The 15,522-nt window shown below is 37.8% G+C and overlaps 1 protein-coding gene across 2 annotated transcripts in view; it reads left to right on the top strand.

Annotated features, from left to right (window-relative positions):
- SCN7A (sodium voltage-gated channel alpha subunit 7) overlaps window positions 1-15,522 on the top strand; it is a 105,425-nt gene that overhangs the window by 65,359 nt on the left and 24,544 nt on the right. For both annotated transcript variants that reach the window (XM_060177771.1, XM_060177770.1), the window contains 3 exons: window positions 3,317-3,673; window positions 7,581-8,018; window positions 14,327-14,423. In XM_060177771.1, coding sequence (XP_060033754.1) covers window positions 3,317-3,673; window positions 7,581-8,018; window positions 14,327-14,423 — 892 coding nt within the window. The remainder of the gene's footprint in view (window positions 1-3,316; window positions 3,674-7,580; window positions 8,019-14,326; window positions 14,424-15,522) is intronic.

A 15,522-nucleotide genomic window follows, 5' to 3' on the forward strand; every position in this document is an offset into this window, starting at 1 on the left:
ATGGATTCCAGAAGAATTTAAAGACGGGCGCTGTCTTTGTTGATCTCACAGCAGCCTATGACACGGTCTGGCACCATGGTCTCCTAGTCAAGATCTCAAGATGCCTGCCTCCATGGGTGGCCAACACTATATCGTTTCTTCTCCAAAACAGAAGATTCCGGGTGCATCTGGGTGACAAGTCTAGCAGATGGAGACCTGTCTCAAGTGGCCTCCCCCAGGGCTCTCTTCTGGCTCCTACGCTATTTAATATTTATATCAATGACCTCCCAGAAACTTCTTCAAGGAAGTTCATCTACGCCGATGACATCTGCTGTGCAACTCAGGCATCCAAGTTCGACATCCTCGAGGAAACACTCACGAAAGACATGTCTCTGATATCTGATTACTGTAAAAAATGGCGACTAATCCCTAGCACTGCAAAAACGGTATCATCTGTTTTCCATCTACACCATGCCTCGGCCTCGCGTGAGCTTAATGTGCAGCTTGGCGGTACGAGAATCCGGCATGAAGCCCAGCCAGTCTATCTTGGCGTTACTCTCGATCGCACTCTGTCATTTCACAAACATCTCATAAAAACTGCAGCAAAGGTGGGCGCGAGGAATCACATCATTGCAAGACTGGCCAGCTCCTCATGTGGCGCGAGCGCTTCCACACTACGATCATCATCTCTGGCATTATGCTATTCCACTGCAGAATACTGTGCCCCAGTATGGTTCCGTAGCCCCCATGTCCAAATTATATTCCTCCATGAGGATAATTTCTGGAACCATCCGTTCCACCCCCGGTTCCATGGCTGCCAGTTCTTAGCAACATCACCCTGCCAGATATTTGTCGGGATGCGGCATCATCTAAGTTCATTTCCCACGTCTACGCTCGACCGGACCTGCCAATATACGCGGATATCTTCGCCCACCCTGTCCAATGCTTGACGTCTCGTCACCCAATCTGGTCCCCTACGCCTACACTGAACTTCTCTGTTCCAGATTCTTGGAAACAGAGTTGGCAGTCAGCTGAGGTAAAGAACAAACACCTCATCACAGACCCCTGCAAGCGTCAACCCGGCTTTGACCTAGCACGTTATGATTGGGCCCTCCTCAATCGCTATCGAACAGGCTATGGCCGGTGCGCTGCTATGTTCCATCGCTGGGGAGCCAGAGACGACCCGAACTGCCCCTGTGGCTACAGACAGACTATGACCCACATAGTCAACGACTGCCACCTCTCCAGATTCAAAGGAGGTCTCGAAACTTTACATCAGGCTCAACCTGACGCTGTTGACTGGCTACGGAAGAAGGGCAAATGCTAGAAGAAGAAGTGCAAGCACCGAGCCCCAGCAATAACCCTGGAGGTTAAAAGAAAATAAGAAGCTATTATTAGCAAAATTGAGATCTAGTTCTGGGGCTTAAAAATAGATAAAATATTATTACTAACTTAGGTTTGAAGATCACAGTAGTAAAGAAGTATAGAAGTAGACTGTCAATGGCAACTGAAGAGCTAACCTCAGATGAGTGTTTCTTAACAGGGTAGAAGACTTTATTTTAAAAACAGCATTCAGGAGCTGATGAGATAGCTCAGATGGTGAGTGTCTGCTTTGCTATGTCCATGGCCCTAGTTCAAACCACTCATCTACCATTTGGAAGTACTGTAACAGTGGGGGAAGCATCAGTACTGTGGTGTCTCTACTTCTCCCCTTGTCTCCCACTCTATATGAAACAGCATGCAGTGGAAAATTTTTATGTACATGAGGACCCAAGGCACAAAAATCAGTAGAGATAAAGTGATAAAAGCAAGTGCAAGGTCCAGCGTAAGGATCCCGGTTCGAGCCCCCAGCGCCCCACCTGCAGGGGAGTCGCTTCACAGACAGTGAAGCAGGTCTGCAGGTGTCTATCTTTCTCTCCCCCTCTCTGTTTTCCCCTCCTCTCTCCATTTCTCTCTGTCCTATCCAACAACGACAAAACAATAATAACAACAATAAAACAACAAGGGCAACAAAAGTGGATAAATAAATATTTTTAAAAAGTGATAAAAGCAGTCATGCCAGAAGAATGTAATCATGAAAATTAAGTGAAAATCAGTATGTTTTTCATGTTCTGTGGTGGTAAGAATAAGAAAACTAGGGGCTGTGTAACAGCACATGGTTGAACACACATGACACAGTATTCGAAAACCCCAGTTTAAGCCCCTAAACCCTATCTGCAAGAGGAAAGCTTTGCAAATAGTGAAGCACTATTGCAGGTATCTTTCTGTTTCTCTCCCTCTCTGTCACCCCTTTCCCTCTCAATTTCTGGTGGTCTCTATCCATTAAAGAAATAATGAGAAAATTAAAAAATAATAAGAAAACTGGTTAAGGATATAGGATTATAAGAAGGTAATTTATGAAAATACTAAATAGTAATAATAGCATAGTCTTACATTTTTGCTAAGTAGCTGAAGGAAGGTAATGGGAAATAAAAACTAAATATATTTGAGTTTATCTACATCTTCAGAATTCTGTTGTAAACGCAAACCCACATTCATAAACTTTTTAAGTAAAAAAAATAGGAACTACATGTAGTCATCACATTTATGAGTGAAAGAACACTGAGAAATACAGAAAATGCTAAAAGGCAAGTAATGACTGAATCTATAAATGTTTTTATTTAATGAATAAGAAGCCCTGGTCTGAAGTCCTGAAGGCAAATTAAAGGTTAGAAAAAATGTAGAAGGTCTACTACATATATACAAAGTAAAGGTTGGATATGACATGATTGAATTCACTACAATATAGTTGACCAAAATGTTAAGGTATGTCCTTGGCGAGTGTCAATGTGAATAAATTATGTGAAGAAGAAAAATATTCAGACTAAACCTCAAATGTCACATTTGGTTTTCAGTCTGTTATTTGGAAAGGAAATGCACAGTAAAACCTTCAGTATTTTCAATATAACCTACTTGAGAGTTAAAGGGAAATATCCAATATACTGTAAAAAAAAATAAGGATAGTTATCCTACCAAATATTATAACATAAAACTAGAGTAATATTAATTGAATAAAAATATATATCAATAGAAGAAGACATTTATGGACTCATCACCAAGTAAGTATACAACATGTATATCAAGAATTGTTCATAAAATTACCTTTCAGTGGTTAGGAAGGAATGCTGATTTATTGATTCAGCAATGCTCAAAGTCAAATATTACATTAAAGTCTATATATGTGTATGTTCATGATGCTGGTAAAATTTTAAATGGACATATTAAGAAACAGTGAGCTTTTGCCGTTGCTTGTTTATTCTACATTGACTTATTCACTTATTTTACATTGCTCTATTAGTTGCGCATTTTCAAGTTGGGGAAATACTGGAAGACATTTAATATCCTGATGCTGACTCTTCATAAATCCTTGGTGGCCCTTAAGAACTTGGTCCTGCTCTTCTTCGTATTCATGTTCTTTTTTACCGTGGTTGGCCAGAAGCTTTTTGCCTCTAGTTACATAGAAAATGTTTGCCACATAAAGAAAGACTGTGAACTCCCACGCTGGCACATGCATGACTTCTTGCACACCTATCTGGTTGTGTTCCGTGTTCTCTGTGGAGAATGGATAGAGACTTTATGGGATTGCTTTAAGGTAGCAGGTGAATTCAGCTGTTTTCCTTTTTACATGATGGTCATTTTAATTGGAAATTTTTTGGTAAGTGATCCATGCTTCTATTTTTTTCCTAAAAAAAACTGATGTAATGTAGCCTATAATTGTTATGATATGACTATATGGGCTTCAGTGTTCTATTCTTGAGCTATACAATATGGTGACTCTAGTCACAGGTAAAATAAATGTGGGCTCATTTAAGATGCGCTTTAATTGTAAAATTTCCACTGAATTTGATATATATTCCTTCCTCCAAAAGAATGCAGATTATTTCATGAGTGAATTTTATATTGAGTACATTTTAAAATAATATTTTCATGCTTGAAGTTAAAATGAAACATTTGTAAAATGAATTTTACCTATTTTATTAGTACTTTTTATATAACTAGCGGGAAGCTGTATATGTACCCTTCACCTTATTTATTGGGTAGTACTGACTTACCACCTTGCCTGCAAAGTAATACTAGCATCATGTGGGAGATACTTATCGATGTAGACTCGCCAACTTCAATTCAAGTGTGTAAAAGTAGAATCTAAATTTTCACAATAAATCCAGGTAATTTAAATACCAATTAATAAAAGGAAATAAAAATAATTCTAATCACTTCATTGAGGAAATGTTGATTTAGAAGACTGTCACCACAGTGGCACAATTTCATGTCACTCAGTTTCATGTCACTGAAAGATAAGTGTCGATATGCTTCATTCCTCCTTCATATGGGATTTGGTCCTCAAGTCCCCATTCACTCTCCTTCTTACCTACCCCCCCCAAGCCCTTGTGTCTGCTGAAATTAATGTTTCACTCTTTATTTTCTTACTTTCTCTTTCTTCCTTTTGATGGAGATACAGGCAGGAGGAGAGCTGAGAGAGAGAGAGAGGGAGAGAGAGAAGGAGAGAGGGAGAAAGGGAGAGAGGTAGCAAGGGAGAGAAAGAGAGAGAGAGAGAGACTATTACACCTAAGCATTCTTCAATATGGTATGTGCTGGGCTCCTACCTGAATCATACATCCTATTAATTTTTCAGAAGCAATGAAATATAATCTTAGTTGTCAAATTTGATCTCATGGTGGAATTACTCAGAAAATTAATAAAAGTTAACCAGTACTTTTGATTCATTCCTATAGGTTCTGGTTTTATTGGTATGTGGGCATAGGTTGATAGCTTTGACTTACAAAAAGCAAAATGATTCATACAAGAAAGTATTCTTACAGCAAGCCAAAGATTCAGTATTTTCCTTTTTCTCACAAATTAGAGATAAAATACATTTTTCCAAAAGACTGAAACAAGGACAGTGATATTCCAATTAATCCCTATCCTTCATGTTTGTATTTCACCATGAAGATACCCAACATGTTCATGTAAAATTGATGTTAGAGTTCAATATTGGAGTACTTTTTTATCTTCCTCACTGAGTTCCATAAAGTGATGATGAGTTTCTTTGTATTGTCAAAGGCTACAGCAGTATCCAAAATGTAAAAAAAAAAAAAAATAGTACTCAATACCCTCTAAAATGTGTAGCTATTAGTACATTGTCAACTTTCATTGATATTTAACACTATTCTAACAAGCTAAAACAAAATAGGCAAAGACAACAGAATACACAACTCAAAATATCAGAGGTGGATCTCATTTCAGTTGTAATATGGGTGTTCAAATGGAATTATTAGAAGTGTGTGTGTGTGTGTGTGTGTGTGTGTGTGTGTTTCTCAGATGTTCACAGTGGCTACTTGCAGATCTTGATAAACTTGTATATTCTATACTTACATAAAGTGTGTGATATTAAGAGTAGATTTTAAAATGTGAAGGAATCAGAAAGACAGGCAGATATGTTATTATATAAAATGTATATTCTTACATAATTTTTAACAATTGTTTTTGTAAATATTTTATTTATTAACTTGGTAGAGACTGAAGAAAAAAGAGAGACATCTGCAGACCTGCTTCAACACTTGTGAAGCTTTCCCTATGCAGGTAGCGGCTGGAGGCTTGAACCCAGGTCCCCGTGTTAACTATATTCTTTAAATTAATATGTAAAACATAAAATAAACTACATCTTCAAAAACTCAGCTATCTGAAAAGGGAAGACAAATGCCCTTTTCATTCATTAAAATGCTTAAATTATTGTTTAAGAGAAAAATCAGTGTGAGTCTCTAATACCAGCATTCAGAAATACACACCTACAAGTATAAACAAGATAAAAATCTGCCTCCTTGAAGCTCAGTGATAGTAAATGTCAAAACACATTATTCTTGAGTTAAAAATAACTTGCAAATATTAGGAACAGCTTTTCCAATGCTCATATCTTTCTCTTTTTATTAGTGATTCGATATAATTAATACTAGTGATTTATAGGATTATAAAATTACAGGAGTCAGATCCACGCCACATTGAATATCAAAGTTCTGTGTCCCCTCCCCCCAAATCTATCATAGTTCTTGCGAAGTCTTAGACACAGTTTGGCTTCTTCCATTTCTACTTCCCTTCCCTCCCTCTCCCCTCCCCCTCCCCTTCCTTTCCCTTTTTTTCTCCCCCTCTCTCTTCCCTTTATTTCTTTTTCCCTCCCTTTCCCTCTTTCCTTCTTTTTTTCTTTCTTTCTTTCATTTCTTCTTTATTCTTTTTTATATATATTCCACATAGAAGAAAAATCATCCAGTAGTTGTCTTTCTTCCTTCCTTCTTTCCTTCCTTCCTTTTTCATGAATAGTTCCCTGTATTCCACATATAAGGGAAGTCACTCAGTAGTTGTCTTTCATTTTCTCTCCTTTCCACCACCAGAGTTATTATGGGGACTCAGTGTTACATGATGTATCCAATACCCCCCCATGGTCATTTTTCCTTTTTTATTCTTTCATTAGATAGAACAGAGAGAAATGATGGTTCCTGAAGCTTCCTCTCTGCAAATGAGGATCAGTTGGCCCAGCCCAGGGCCCTGCATTTGGTAGCTTGTGTTTTCAACTGAGTGCACCAAGGCACATCCCCTTACTCATATATTTCATAGTTAACCAAATTTATTACCCCAGAGAAGCAACTAAATGACTCAAACCCTATTATTAACTTTTCAAATTTGATTACTAATTATTTTTGTTGCTACTGGGGTTTCACCACTTCAAGATGACTTTCATCAGATGGAAAGTGACAAATGGGAGAGAGAGGGTGGGAGGGAAAAACACCTGATGCAGAAGTTTCCCCTAGTGTGGTGGGGGCTGGACTTGAACTTGGATCTTAAGTGTGATAAATCAGGGATGTTATAAAGGTGAGCTGTCTAGTCAGACCATGTATGGTCTTTTTACCACAATGAAAATTGATAATGGGATTTAAAACCAGAAATAGCTCTCTGTCTCTGATATTTGTTATCTGTTTGTAGAGTTTACAGAAATACCATTACACATTTCACATTGCAGAGGGTTATGTGCAGATTTCACAAAGCACATGGGCTGGTATAAGGGTCCCAATTCGAGACCCTGGCTCCCCAGCTGCAGGGAGGTCGCTTCACAAGTGATGAAGAGGTCTGCAGGTGTCTATCTTTCTCTCCTCCTTCTGTCTTCCCCTCCTCTCTCCATATCTCTCTGTCCTATCCAACAATAATGACATAAATAACAACAACAATAATAACCACAATAACAATACCACAACAAGGACCACAAAGGGGGAAAAAATGGCCTCCAGGAGCAGTGGATTAGTGGTGCAGCCCCAGCAATAATCCTGGAAGCAAAAAAAAAAAACAGAAACAAGTGATCCTTCATAGAATGTTGTGATTTTTTTTTAAGATGACTTTTCTGGTTATACAAACTCCTTGACTGATTTGCTAGTATCTAATCCATTATAGATAACAAACATGGTATCATAATAGTTTATAGACTGTTTACAAATATCAGGTTATTCCATTTTCAGATTTTTTATTTAAAGGAAGCAATAAATGATATATGTTTAATCTCATTTGACTTTCTCATTTAGGTAATTTACCTGTTTCTGGCATTGGTGAACTCATTTAGTTTATATAAGACTACACTAGTTGAGGAGACTCCTGAAGCAAAAAATCTGCAGCGTGCGATGGCAAAGATTAAGAATGGAATAAATTATATGCTTTCTAAACTATTTTGCAAGACCCCAAATGTTTCAAAGGAGAAAATGGACAATGTTAATGAGATGTGCTTTAAGGAGAATATTTCTGATCATACCCTTTCTGAATTGAGCAACACACAAATTTTTCTCCAAGATAAGGAAAAAAGCAGTGACACAGAGAGAAACACAATGATGGAAAATGAGAGTCAATCCCTTATTCCCAGTCCCAGTGTTTCAGAAACTGTACCAATTGCTTCAGGAGAATCTGATATAGAAAATTTGGATAATAAGGAGATTCAGAGCAAGTCAGCTGATGGAAGCAGCAGAGAGGTAAGATTTTTTCCAGTATCCTGCTCACCTATTATTGGCTAATGGCATTATTGATCTTTTTTATTTATTTATTTATTTTTATTTTTATTTATAAAGAGGAAACACTGACAAAAACCATAGGAAAAGAGAGGTACAACTCCACATATTTCCCACCACCAGAACTCCATATCCTATCCCCTCCCCTGATAGCTTTCCTATTCTTTAACCCTCTGGGAGTATGAACCCAGGGTCATTATGGGGTGCAGAAGGTGGAAGGTCTGGCTTCTGTAATTGCTTCTCTGCTGAACATGGGTGTTGGCAGGTCAATCCATACTCCCAGCCTGTCTCTCTCTTTCCCTGGTGGAGCGGGGTTCTAAGGAAGTGGGGCTCCAGGACACATTGGTGGGGTCATCTAAGGCCATACCACGGTGCACACGCCCTATCTCAGAAGCTAGGTATTGTTGATCTTAAGTGAACCATGGCTATAGCTTCAGAGTTAGAGTACCCATTTAACCCACTCGTCTTCGCATTTAACTCTTGAACAAGTCACTTTCTCAGCTACAGTTCACTGATCCTTAAATGAAGGTAAAACTGTCCGTTTCTTATGATGAGTAAAATCTGAGTTGGATGAAATAAAATAATGAGTAAAATAATGTAAATGATTCATAGAATGATGTCCAGTACATGTTAGCACTTAATGAGCATTGAATATATAATTATAATAGCCTCTAAACTTATATGCAAATATTGTGAGGTATAATGAAGAGGTCTAAATTTCAACACCAATGTGCGTTATTGAAGAAATCATGAAATATTCCTGGATTTTATCATTTTTAAAATCTAGATCGACTAGAAGACTGCCAAGATATTTTCTTGCTTGCTGAAGTTCAAAGATTTTTGCTAGTTTGTTTTGCAATATGTGTTTTAATTGAACTAAATTTTAATTTACCTGAACTAAAAAATAAAGAAGAAAAAACTGTTTTGTTTTTCCATAAGCTTTAGCTTTGTAAATTTTTATCCTTGCCACCACAATACACATACAATCAAAAGGGCAAAATAAAAAGAGGGTAGACATTTGTTTGCTTAGGGAACACAGGTGTACTGTCAAAATTTTCAAGCAGTAAAATGTATTTAGTAGGAGATAAAGTTAACATTTACATCTGCAGAGATCACATCAACACTTTTGGCTGCTTGCATTGAGCCTCACTAAAAAGTCATGTCAGATTACTCACAAAGGGGAGCAGAGAATCTGTGTTTCTTCCTGGGTCCCCAAATACTCTGCCATTATCTTTTCTCCCAGATTTTTTCTGGGTGGTAGCTGCTCCTTGCAGTAACTTCTCAAATTGCTCTTCTAACATGAGTTAAGTTTCAATAATTCAAAAATTATTCTAGTTCCTATTGAAAGTATCTTTACAAGAGATAAAACAGTTTTACTCTTTATCATGCCCAGTATTTTGATATTTATTTTATTGATATTATTTATTTCATGTTTACTCTTCTTTACTTAATCCTGTTAAGATAAAACAAGTCGGGGTCAGGTGGTGGCACACATGGTTAAGCGAGGATCCAAGAAAGGATTCTGGTTGGAGCAGCAGGCTTCCCACCTGCAGGGGGCAGGAGATCACTTCACAAACAGTGAAGCAGGTCTACAAGTATCTATCTCTTTCTCTCCCCCTCTATCTTCCCCTACTCTCTCAAATTTCTCTCTGTCCTGTCCAATGAAATGGAAAATAAAAGACCACCAGGAGCAGTGGACTCAAAGTGTAGGCACTGAGCCCCAGCAATAACCCTGGAAGCAAGGGGAAAAAAAGATACAACAATTAAAATAGTTTGTATTACACTTTACTTTCACTCATTTCAGAGTGAAATAGCTATCACAGAAAATCATAATCAGATATCCAAAAAAATCTTCCTGCCAATATCGTAAGTCTGGGATAAGAAAATGAACACCGGGGAGTCGGGCTGTAGCACAGCGGGTTAAGCGCAGGTGGCGCAAAGCACAAGGACCGGCATAAGGATCCCAGTTCGAGCCCCCGCTCCCCACTTGCAGGGGAGTCGCTTCACAGGCGGTGAAGCAGGTCTGCAGGTGTCTATCTTTCTCTCCTCCTCTCTGTCTTCCCCTCCTCTCTCCATTTCTCTCTGTCCTATCCAACAATGACAACAACAATAATAACTACAACAATAAAAACAAGGGCAACAAAGGGAATAAATAAATAAAATAAATATAAAAAAATTAAAAAAAAAGAAAATGAACACCATGTAACAGATAATATTGAAGGTTTTATAAGTTGTCATTCACAAAGTATAGCTATATTATCATATTGTCTCACTGATTATAGAATTTTACTAATCATTTGCTTGTTTGTTTTATTGTCACTCCATTATTTCAATTCCAAATATCCTAAAGTCATTCTATTTTTAATTTTATTTTTTACTTATAAAATGCAAATAGTGATAAGACCATAGGATAAGAGTATAATTCCACACAATTCCCACCACCAGAATACCCTACCTCTCTCTCTCTCTCTTTCTCTCTCTCTCTCTCTCTCTCTCTCTCTCACACACACACACACACACACACACACACACCTCTTAGAAAACTTTCCTATTGTTTATCCCTCTGGGAGTATGGACCCAGGGTCATTATAGGGTGCAGAATGTGGAAGGTCTGGCTTCTGTAATTGCTTTCCCCACTGAGCCTGGGCATTGTCAGTTTGATCCATACTCCCAGCCTGTCTCTCTCTTTCTCTAGTGGGGCAGGGATCTGGGGAGGCAGGATTCCAGGACAGATTGATGGGGTTATCTGTCCAGGGAAGTCTGGTTGGCATCATGGTAGCATCTGGAACCTTGTGGCTGAAAAAGAATTAAGATATAGAGCAGAACAAATTATTGACTAATCATGAACCTAAAGGCAAGAATGTTACAGATAAAAATTTGGGGATCTCCATTTTGGAAAAAATAGTACATCTGTTTTAGGTATATTCCAAAGGGCCCATGACTTTACTAGTTTTTGCCTAAGTCTGAAAGCTAACATACAGGTAGACCCAAGTTATTGTTTGGGGATATATTGTCATATTTGGAAAAATGGACTAGAAAGCTGTATCAGGGAAGAGAGTCGCTCCAAAAATAGGGTAAAAGTGTATAAATATCATTAACTATAAACCCCACTGATTTGATCTTGTGCCCATATTCAGCACAGGCTCCTGTGTAACCTCTGAGTCCCTGTAGGTCTGAGCTTGCATTCTGTGGTCACAGCTAGGAACATTCCAGGCTGCACTAACTTCAGGACCCATCTTCCTCGGGTGGTAGAATATGTTGTCCATCCTCCCTTCAGAGAACGGAATATTCTATACCATTGTTGATCCACATTGAGGGCCAGGTCTTGTAGGGGCCCATAAGGCGGTCTATTATGTTGTTCCTGATGGAGATGACCAGTGACAGTGGCGAGAGGGAATTCTTGGCCCATCATGTCTCTGTGGGAATCCCTAAAGTCATTCTTATCATATGATTACATATACAGAAATGTATGGACTGGATTTTATTCAAAGTATTTATCTTTTTATAACTTGTCATTAATATTTTATTACAAGATTATAAGATTACAGGGTATGTTCTACACCACAAAGTTCTATATCTCCCACCCCCAAAGATAGCAAGTATAATTCTTAGAAGCAACTTTACTTCTGTTTTTTTTTTCAAAAGTTCATGTGTATAAGTTCTCTAGATAACACATATGAATGAAACCATTTGATAGTTTTCTCTCATCTCTTTTACTTATTTTGCTAAGCATAATCACATCCAGTTCTCCCCATTTTGTCCCAAAAGACACACATCATCTATTTTTTGATTGCAGAGAAGTATTCCATGGAATATACATACCTTAACGTTTTAGCTAATCATCTGCTGATGGGCATTTAGGCTACTTCCCCTCTTTGGCTATTGTGAATATTGGAGTTCAGTTATGAACTCCAAGTACATCTTTGATGTGAATATCCTGCAAAGTTTCACCAGTTTTATTCTATAAATTTTAATTTCTGGTCTAATATCTAGATCTTTAATTCATTTTGATTTGACTTTGTTGCATGGTGTTAAGTGTTGGTCTAGTTTCACTTTCCTACATGTGACTGTTCAATATTCTCAGCACCAACTATTGAAGAGAACTTCTTTACCCCATTGAATGCTTTTGCCCTTTTTGTCATATATTAGGTGGTTGTATATTTGTGGGCTCAATTCTGGGCTCTCAATTCTTCTCTGTTGATTCAAGTGTCCATTTTTAACTCCAGTACAATGCAGCTTTGACTATATTTTTATTCTCCCTTTTGGAGTCAGGGTAATGTACATGTGTGATTTCACTACTTTTTTTTCATTCAAATAGAAAGAGTGAAAGGCAGCACAGCAACAAAACTACCTCCATTGCTATAGTACCTTGAATGGTGCTTGAATTTGAACCTCAGTGGCACAGATGGCAATGCCGACACCCTACCCAGTGAGCTTTACATCCTCCTGTTTCTTATTCTCTTCTTCCTCCTCCTCCTCCTCCTCCTCCTTTTATTTTTATTTTCCAGTGCTCAGCTTTGGTTTATGGTGGTGTGCAAGATTGGGACATTGAACCTGAGATCTTGAAACCTCAGGCATGAGAATCTCTGTATGTAACTATTTTGCTATCTCACTCATCCTATCTCAGACTTTTAAAATGGACTTTTTTTTCTTTCTTTCTTTTTTTTTCTTTTTTGGCTGCCAGGGTTTTCATAAGGCTTTGTACCTACAAAATTCTACTGATCTCAGTGGCCTTTTACCTCTTTACAATCACAGATAGAATCAGAGGGCTGATCGGTGCATACCCAGTGAATGCACATGTCGTGATGTGCAAGTACCTGCATTCAAGTCCCCAGTCCCCATCTGCAGGGGAAAACTTTGTTTCTCTTTTATCTCTGCCTCATTTGTTTTGTTTTTTGTTTTGTTCTTTTGCCTCCAGGGTTATCACTGGGGCTTGGTGTTGCTTTATGAATCCATTGCTCCTATGGCCCTTTTTTTGTTCAATTTTTTTTCTTTTTTTGAATAGGACAAAGAGAAATTTAAAGGGATGGGGAATACAAAGGAGGAGAGGAAAAGATAGACATTTTCAGATCTACTTCAGTGCTTGTAAAGTAACCCTTCGATGGTGGGGAGTCAGTGGCTCGAACAGGGATCTTTGTGTGGGGTCCTTGCACTTTGTACTGTGCCCTTAACCAGATATGCCACTATCCGGCCCCATACTTCCCCCTCTCTACCTCTGCCTTCTGTCTCAATTTCTGTCTGTCTCTACCCAATAAAATAAAAAAATAATCAAATTTAAATTAAAATTAAACTCTGCCTTCTGTCTCAATTTCTCTCTGTCTCTACCCAATAAAATAAAAAAAATCTAATTTAAATTAAAATTAAAAAAGAAAAAGAGAGAGACCATAGCACTGCTTTACCACTTATGATATTCGATCTTGTGCTTTGTGCTCCACTGTGGTGTTGGACAAACTCTGACCTACAGTCATGATACAGTGTACTTTCTACGGGGTGATCTATCTCCTGGCCTCTGAAATGTATTTTATAGTAAGGACTAAGTGCAGTGCTGTCTGCCTGTTTTTGAAATCAGGAGGTGCCAAAATATGTAACTCTGATGTTACTCATCTAGTTTTTGAAAAGACTTTTAAAATATTTATTTATTCATTTTCCCTTTTTGTTGCCCTTGTTTTGTTGTTGTTGTAATTATTATTGTTGTTATTGATGTCTTTGTTGTTGGATAGGACAGAGAGAAATGGAGAGAGGAGGGGAAGACAAAGAGAGGGGGAGAGAAAGATAGACACCTGCAGACCTGCTTCACTGCTTGTGAAGCGATGCCCCTGCAGGTGGGGAGCCAGGGGCTTGAACCGGAATCCTTACGCCTTGCGCTTTGTGCCACGTGTGCTTAACCCGCTGCACTACCGCCCAACTCCCATTACTCATCTAGTTTAAATAGAGTATATGGGAACATTGTGCATAACTTTAAGAAATCTTTGGAACCCAAATCCTTTGAAGATAACCTATATACGTTTTTTGGAAGACACTGTTAATGACTACATATTAATTTTAATTTAAAATTATTTTAGCTGAAATTAAGTACATAAAATGAGTTTTGAAATTTCAACTCATGGAGATGTGTATGTATTTTACTATCAACTATAAAATTGACCTAAAGACTTCAAAATCTGATCTCTTTTGTATATAATTTTTCTTATTTCTGAGAATGAAATGAAGTTGTGCTCATTTATAGTGAGTAAATTAAACTTTTAATCTTTTGGTGGGGCTTAACTTTTCAGAAAGTGAAACAATCTAGCTCATCTGAATGCAGTACAGTTGATATTATCTCTGAAGAAATAATCTATGAACATGAAAAGCTAAAGCATCATAAAAAAGGTGAGAAAAAATAAGTTTCATTGCTTAGAAAATTTCTCTTAACTAAATAATAATATCATATATATACATATATATATGATGTTATGTATATTATATATACTATACATATATATAACGTTATATATTATATATATATGTGTATATATATAAAACGGGTTTTATTTGTTTGTTTATTACTAAAGTATTGCATAACTCTGGCTTATGGTGGTGCCAGGGATTGAACCTGGGATGTTGAGCCTCAGATGATGAAAGTTTATTTTGTAAGACTTTGCTATCTCCCTGACCCAGATATGCTTCTAACTTAAAAAGTTTATTAACTTGACAAAGGTTACATACATACAAGTATTTGTACATGCAGACATGTCCACATGATTTCCGACAGAAGCTTATAATAGATGTCATGAAATGTTAACACTTGATAAAGGTAAGGACCTATTTTATTTCCTGTGGAAAACTCCATATATGCATAGGTTAAAAGGGTTTATTCAGGAGAGAAAGAGAAACACCAGATGATTTCACTCATATATGGGATTTAAGAAGTGAAAGCAAGGAAAAAGGACGAAACATAAATCCCGCTCTGTGTTTACAAGTGCAAGCTTGATAAAGAGGAGTTGAGAATGTGGGTAGGAGGAATTTCAGTGCCTCACAATGGGGAAGATAGAATTTTGGTGGTGGGAGCTGGGCGGCAGCACAACAGGTTAAGTGCAGGTAGCACAAAGTGCAAGGACCTGCATAAGGATCCCAGTTCGAACCCCTGCCTCCCCATCTGCAGGGGAGTCGCTTCACAGGAGGTGAAGCAGATCTGCAGGTGTCTATCTTTCTCTCCCCCTCTCTGTCTTCCCCTCCTCTCTCCATTTCTCTCTGTCCTACCCAACAACAACAACATCAATAACAAAAACAATAATACCAACAACAATAAAACAAGAAGGGCAACAAAAGGTAATAAATAAATATTTTTTTTAAAAATTTTTAAAAAGAGTGGTGACTGAAATGTGCTGACATATTTTTGAGAGATGTGAATTCTATCCATGAGCCAATAGTCCTCAGTTTATAAAAATGTGTTGGTTGACCCAGGAGGTAACACAGTGATAGAGGTCAA

Source organism: Erinaceus europaeus, chromosome 18 (genome assembly GCF_950295315.1).
Source record: "Erinaceus europaeus chromosome 18, mEriEur2.1, whole genome shotgun sequence".
NCBI lineage: Eukaryota > Metazoa > Chordata > Mammalia > Eulipotyphla > Erinaceidae > Erinaceus > Erinaceus europaeus.